The sequence below is a fragment of the Glycine soja genome, unplaced genomic scaffold (assembly GCF_004193775.1).
Source record: "Glycine soja cultivar W05 unplaced genomic scaffold, ASM419377v2 tig00104378_1_pilon, whole genome shotgun sequence".
In the NCBI taxonomy this organism is placed as follows: Eukaryota; Viridiplantae; Streptophyta; class Magnoliopsida; order Fabales; family Fabaceae; genus Glycine; species Glycine soja.
The window spans coordinates 17,519-24,837 of NW_021144428.1; the positions used below are offsets into that span (position 1 = coordinate 17,519).

Genomic DNA, 7,319 nt, shown 5'->3' on the forward strand with positions numbered 1-7,319 from the left:
GCTATGAAAAAAGAAAGTGTATTTTTATCCTGAAAATGGAGAAACATTGAGGAGAGAACAAGGTTTGAAGTGGTAAGATTATTCAAGTAGTTTGATTTCACAAGAAGGGAACATATATATATATAACAACATTATAGATTTTAAGTGAGGAGAGAATAAGATTTGAAGTGGTAAGATTATTCAAGTAGTTTAATTTCAGAGAAAAGAAGCAGATATAACAACATTATAGATTTTAAGTAAGATAACATTGAGTTAAAAATTCAAGAATTAAATTAGTCATTTACTTTTCTTTTTTTGTTTGAAGGAAACCTTGATCATTCACTTGCGAAAATTGAAGAATGAAGAGAATATTTTTTGAGTGACCAGGAGAATAATTTACCCCACTGCTCAATAAAGCCCAAAATTGAATTGGGCTAACTTGCTGTTGGCACGTTTAGCTTGTAGCTTGTTCCTTCTCCTCCTTCTTCTTCCTAGTCCCGTTCTTACTCACTCTGAAACCCTAAACATGCCGCCATTAGCGCCTCTGCATCTTCGGAAGCTCTTACTCCGTTCTCGTTCCTTATCATTCACTTCTCCCACTCCGATTCACCCTCCTCCTCTGTTTCCCCAACAACCTTCTTCCCATTTCCATTCCCGAACCCTCCTCACTCCTTCTTCGCTCTTCATAATCAGACATTTCTCATCGGAAACCCAAACGGATCAGATTGCGCACTCCCTCTCCTCAGAGCTTCTCAAAGAGCCAGACTCGGACGCTCTCTCCGTCTCGCAGCGCCTTCACCTGAGCTTCTCCCACATCACTCCAACCCCCAATTTGATTCTCCAAACCCTAAACCTCTCCCACGAATCTGGCCGCACTGTATTAGGGTTCCATCAATGGCTCTCTTCCAACCCCCAATTCTCCCACACGGACGACACTCTTTCCTACTTCGTCGACTACTTTGGCCGCCGTAAGGACTTCAAGGCCACGCATGACGTCCTCTCCGCCGCTTCCCCCGCCGCCGGCCCCAAAACCCTAGCCTCCGCGATCGACCGCCTCGTCCGCGCGGGCCGCCCCAGCCAGGCGGTTCAGTTCTTCGAGCGAATGGAGAGAGACTACGGGCTGAAGCGCGATCGTGCTTCCTTAAAAGTGGTCGTGGAGAAGCTGTGTTCGAAGGGTTTCGCTAGTTACGCGGAAAAAATGGTTAAGGATTTGGCGAAGGTGTTTTTCCCCGACGAAGCCACGTGTGATATGTTGATCAAAGGGTGGTGCGTTGATGGGAAGCTCGATGAAGCTCAAAGGCTCGCCGGTGAGATGTATCGTGGTGGGTTTGAGCTTGGTGTGGGGTCTTACAATGCCATGCTTGATTGCGTTTGCAAGCTTTGTCGCCAAAAGGATCCGTTTCAACTTCACTCGGAAGCAGAGAAGGTGTTGGTGGAGATGGAGCACCGTGGGGTTCCAAGGAATGTGGAGACATTCAATGTGTTGATAACGAATTTATGTAAGATTAGGAAGACCGAAGATGCTTTGGGATTGTTTCGTAGCATGGGAGAGTGGGGGTGTTACCCTAATGAGACTACTTTTCTTGTTTTGATTAGGAGTCTGTATCAGGCTGCTAGGTTGGAAGAGGGGGATGAGATGATTGATAGGATGAGGTCTGCTGGGTTTGGTGAGTTTCTAGATAAGAAGGCTTACTATCAGCTCCTCAAGATTTTGTGTGGCATTGAGAGGGTTGATCATGCTTTGAGTGTGTTTGCTATGATGAAGGATGGTGGGTGTGAACCCGGGCTTATAACTTATGACTTGTTGATGGGAAAATTGGGTGCTCACAATCGTATCGATAAGGCTAATGCTCTATTCAATGAAGCGAAGAGTAGAGGGCTGCCTGTGATGCTCAAAGAGTATGCTGTTGACCCGAGGTATTTGAAGAAGAAGAAGGTTGTCAAGGGTGTGAAGAAGAGGGAAACCTTGCCTGAGAAAATGGCTAGGAAGAGAAGCCGCCTGAAACAGATTCGGTTGAGTTTTGTGAAGAAGCCCAAAAGAGTGATGGGTCGTTGATCATTTTTTATACTTTATAAAGGTTTCGGAATAGATTTCCCTATTTAATCATCATTTTCTTTGTTTCATTGTTAGTTTTGAATATTTGGAGATAAATCTTTGCATGGAAATGGCTCCATTGTAGGACATAAATGCCGCCACATATTCAGAAATAATTTTTTGTACTTGGTGCTTTATGTTGGTTCAACTTCTGGGAGATGTATGCTGGGCTTCTTAATGATTATTGACATTGACATCAGGAAAGGGTACAAATTAAATGATAAAATAAATGTGTGTCAAATTAGCAGAAAAAACTGGAATCTGATTAAAAAATTGTTGCTAATTGAATAATCAAATGATGTCTCAGTTTAATCTGGTTTTAATTATGTATTTGTCTCTTACCATAGTTTGCCCCATTCATAAGCTAGTGTTCAATGCTTTGCTGGAAGGTTTACTGCTGAATTTTCAGCATTTGAAACTGAAAAAGGCAAGCATAAAACTTAAGTGTAGTGCAGATTGTAACAACTCACTTTGTAGTACATAGAACAACTGAACAAGAAAAGAAGATGCATGGCAGACTATAGGGTTAAACCAAGATTCTATTCCGCACCAAATGTTTAAAGAATCACCTTGGTATAGAATTGGTTGCTGAAGCTCAGGTCACTAGCTGGCATTGTTGTTGTTGCCATTCAAATCTGTTGCAAAGACTGTCCTTGCAACTAGAGAAAGCTATGGGTAGTTCTGGTAGTGACTCAGATTATTCCAATGATTCTGATGCAGAGGTTAATGTTACAATCAGGTGAAGTAATCATTACAGGCTTAATTAATTGACAGCACTCAATGTGCTATGTTGATCCAAATTCCTATGACTTGGTCATTTCTTTGAATGTCTAATTAGCAGTCGTGATGTGTACCACATGGTCATGCTTCTCATCCTGAGATTGCTGATTTTCTCTTTGAGCCACATATGACTATTTTGATTTCCTCCAACATCATGGCTTATATGTTGTTGGTTTTTTGTTTTTTTACTGATTATGCTCCTTAACTGTAATTATTGACCATTTTATAGTTGAGACGTAGCAACTAATGCCAAGGACTGAATGCTAGTGATGCTTACCTCTGTACATGCTTTTTCGCTATGGTCATTCTTGTATTAATATGTTCAGATGATGATTAAGAAAATAAAGGTGGTTTGAAAAGCATCTTACTTTCTGTTCTCTCTTGATTTTTGGAATGTGTATCTCAATTTCACATATTTATTTGATGATTTGTATGGGTTATTGCCATGTATTCAAGCATCTTTGAAGTTCTTACATGGAGTTCGTTAGTCTTTTTGGATTTGGATTTTTCTACAATTTAATTTGTTTGTCATTTGCAGATTGCTGGAATAAGATTCATGTGGGAAAATGCAGTCAATCAGAAAAGTGAAGTCTGGAGATATAAAGGTCTTGGCTGTATTCTAACTCATACCATACCATGGACCTTGGTGAAACTTTTCAGGTATTGTACTCATTATGGAGAATTTATTATGTCGATATAACTGAAGAGTGAATACTGTTTTGTTGAAAATACATGTGACAGATCAATGCCTTTTCTCTGTGAAATTGCCCTTGCTTGAATACTGAACAAATATTACTTGACAACGTGGCTCTTTGTGTAGTCTGATGCAGCTATCATTCTTATTGTTTCTTCCCCTCCATTGTTTCTATTTTATGTAATTTTAATAACTTATTTCTTCTTATAATGTCTAGTCCTTTTTCTTTTTCTAAAGATAGAGAAGCCTCCTTGCAATAATGTATGAATTTAAAATTCAAAATTTAAATTCATATTCAGAGTATGGGGTGACGTGCAAGAATGTATCAAAATACCCCTGTAGTGTAGCACTATTGCCAACGCCAATGCTCTATGGCAGCAATCTCCCCATCATGGTGGATTAGGGATCATTAACCACACATATAGGATATTATCCACTGAGGTGTAAGAGGAGTAAATCTTAGTCTTTCAATTTAACTGAAAGGCAAAATTAAATTTATCTAAATAATCTTGATTTCCTTTAGAAGATACCTGTGATCCTAGAGGCCTAGACCAAAAAGTATGGGAGAAGTAACTTCTAATTCTTTGTTTTTGTTCAATTTTCTATGTAAACTACTAGAATGTGTTGCAAACGATTTCTTAATGTCATGCTAAGAATCTGTTAGTTAACTCAGGATTTCACCGTACAGAGCCATATTTTGCTCTAAGTTATAGCATGTCAACTATTGTAATCTAGAACCAGAAGTTCGATTTATAGGTAGGTGTTGTTGAGTCAGTTGACAATTTTTTTTTCTGCAAATCTGATGCAGTGCAGTTATATTTCCCTGTTCGATTATACTGCAAGTCTGTAGCATATCTGGTGGAAATGATGTATAATTGTTTAGTTATTGGGTTATATAGTTGAGAACTTGAGATTTAATTTAAGCCCGTATTTTTAATTTTAAATTGCGATTGAAACGTTACTAAAAGGTTTCTGTTAAGTCTCGTTTAAGCGTCTTTTTGGTTAAACATACAAATGGAAAATCGGATGTTAATTTTGTTTAATTAAGCTTTCAGTTTCAACAATTGGGACTGGGAGTGTCAAGAAGTTGCAGATGGAAGAGCAACAAGCATCTAAATGATGTAATTAGTATTGTTGCTGCTGACAGTTCTACTCCAAAGCCAACCGAAAATTATGTCTGTTTCAGTTATTCATTCATACGTGTTCCTAACTAATCTGAATTTCATTTTCTGGGCATATTTCTGCTCATGAAGCATGGTCACATGTGCTGTCTGGATCTTAAGTTTAGCACGTCTAGGACCCATGTTCAACCAGATTTTCTACATCAATAAAGATTGTAGACTTTAGTCAGGTACCATAGACTACCGATTTTGTGCTAGAGTCAGATCTGTCTAAAATATGGCTGCTGGTGTTTAATTTCTATCTATTTTTTTAGAACAAGTAGGATGTATCTTACTTTAATGTTTATTATTATTTTTCACTCTATTCTCACTTCTTTTTCTTTCAGTTAAACAATCCGACGTTCACTTTATTTATACAAAATGTTTAACAAAATTAATTCAAAAGTTACCTGAACTGAAAATTAATTGTAATGGAAGTTTAAAAGTTAGGTTGTTGGATCATGACTTTTATAAGCATTTAACAAAATTATATGTTGAAATAGCTAAAAAAAAATATATAATGAAAAGGGGAATATATTTATGTGATATTTTTATATATTCTAATTTTATTTTAACAATAAAATATATTTTGGGTATTTATAAAATTTGTTTTTGATTATTTTTTAATACCTATAATTTTTTTATTATGCGGATCAATTATTTTAAGAATAGTCTTATCTAAACTAATTTGACCTATCATTCTCAGTGTACTCTTTGATTAACTGATATAGAGGATATTTACTTGTATTTTTATTTGTTTTTATTTTTTAACTACAAAATTGTCACATTATTTTTAATTTGTTTCCTACTTTAAAATTTTAAGTAAAAACAAAAAATAGAAATAAATAACAAAAGTAAAAACTAACTTGTACTTCTTTTAATGACTCTTTAATTTTTAATATCAATTTTACTAAAGATAATTTTTTTTTAAATGAAATTAAATAATGATAGATAATTAATTTTAGAGTTTAATGCTAATGTAGTATAAAATATTTTTATATTATTATTCAATTAAAAAAATATTATTTAAATTATTTTAAAATAATAATTTAGCATACTTTAGGATAATTCATTAGTTTTAAAAAAATTAATGAATTGTCTTTTGTTTTCAATTGTAATTGAGAGACCAGAATGAATAAATAATAAAGAGGAAAAAAAAAAAGAGTTGAGAGTTAAGAGGGAACATGTGAAGAAATTAGTGGATCCCTCAACTTAGGCCGTAACAGGAAGCACATGGCCCGGGTCCACCTTATCTCTTTGTTTACAGATCCAAAGGTATCTAACTCCTTAACCAACCGCGTCACTTATAGTTATAATTTGACAGACAAGAGAACTTTGAGCATAATGTGAAGGAATCTTGCACAGTACTCAATTGATGAAAATGGGAGAGGGACAAAACCCAGTTAAGATTAACCCGAAACATTGACATTAGGTAAGCAAGCTGGCAATGGAATAGACAAAGTCACATTTTTTACTTGGAAACAAAACGGGATCATATAAACATCTTCTATATTATTTCGTGTCCCTAACGAATTTCCAACTATTTCTCATATTCATATAATACACATATAAGAAAATTACAAAAAAGATAACAAAGGCACATGATAATTAAACTCTTATTCCTATATTAGACTCGATCTTGCTCGAGTCAATTTGCTTCCTTGAGACGCAGATGAAATCACTTCTTCAGCTTCTGTTCTTGCACTTTTCCACGGCTCTTGGCGCTGTGAATTAGAAATAAACAATTTTATGTAAGATAAGATAATAATTTTCTTTGAACATAGGATAAGTGAGTATGGTGACTAACCAAGACCGATTGCCTCGGAGCCTTTCATTATGCGAAGACGCTTGCATGATTCAACGAACATCCTGTGAAATTGTCAAAAAAAGGTAGTATTAAATAGGTTGATAATTAAAGAAAGAAAAGGAAATGAATGAATGAAGGGGCACTGACTCCCAGGGCACATCACCGGACGAGCATCCAGTCTCCGTCCTTGTCTTCATATGTGGGTACATAGTCAGAGCCATTGGTCTCATTCATAAAGTCCTTCATCCCTTGGGACCCACACTTTTCAATCGTGAAGGAACTGAACATCTTAGCCAGCGCATCTGACAGCTCCTGGTAGCTCTTGTACACTTTATGTCCACCTTTCGTAGATACGGTGCACCATCCATGCTCACCTTCACGAAAGCATTCTTCGTGCTCTTCTCTGCCTCTTCTTCATTGCTGTTCCTTTGAACTATGTTCTTTCTAAATGACCTAACTGGTGGCCAACCCACCACTTGTGCCCTGCATTTCAACTTTGATAACCATCAATAATTCATCCTCTTTATCCCTCCTACTAATAACTAATAATTTTAATTTAATTAGCATATCGTTATCATCGAGGTATTGCTTCATGATTCCTTTTTTTTTTTAGGGGTCAGAGATACTAGTATCACCCAATTCATTAATCTCATCCATGATGTTCTTCAAAGGCGATGAGAATTGAAACTTTAAGGTTACTGCTTCCTGGTTCAAGTCTACATCAACTATTATACATTTTTGTAGTGTTTTTTATCTGATAATTTCTTAATGGAGACAAGAGATTCGATGGAGGGACCCTTGAAA

At 36.2% G+C, this 7,319-nt stretch overlaps 1 protein-coding gene and 1 pseudogene across 3 annotated transcripts; one reads left to right on the forward strand and one right to left on the reverse strand.

Annotated features, from left to right (window-relative positions):
- The first annotated feature begins 394 nt into the window (after positions 1 to 394).
- On the forward strand, positions 395 to 4,771 carry LOC114404507 (pentatricopeptide repeat-containing protein PNM1, mitochondrial-like). 3 transcript variants are annotated; one of them, XR_003665018.1, is made up of 3 exons: positions 395 to 2,057; positions 3,393 to 3,514; positions 4,604 to 4,771. XR_003665018.1 is itself a non-coding variant. In XM_028367419.1 (2 exons), the coding sequence occupies exon 1, from the start codon at positions 506 to 508 to the stop codon at positions 2,033 to 2,035; it is 1,530 nt and encodes a 509-aa protein (XP_028223220.1). In that variant the 5' UTR covers positions 395 to 505; the 3' UTR covers positions 2,036 to 2,057; positions 3,393 to 3,755. The 3 variants fall into 3 exon arrangements, 1 of the variants encoding a protein (XP_028223220.1); XR_003665017.1 differs by lacking the exon at positions 4,604 to 4,771 and having other exon boundaries at positions 395 to 2,813; positions 3,393 to 3,755; XM_028367419.1 differs by lacking the exon at positions 4,604 to 4,771 and having other exon boundaries at positions 3,393 to 3,755.
- A 1,576-nt stretch (positions 4,772 to 6,347) lies between these two features.
- On the reverse strand, positions 6,348 to 7,007 carry LOC114404503 (annotated as a pseudogene).
- Positions 7,008 to 7,319: the final 312 nt, after the last annotated feature.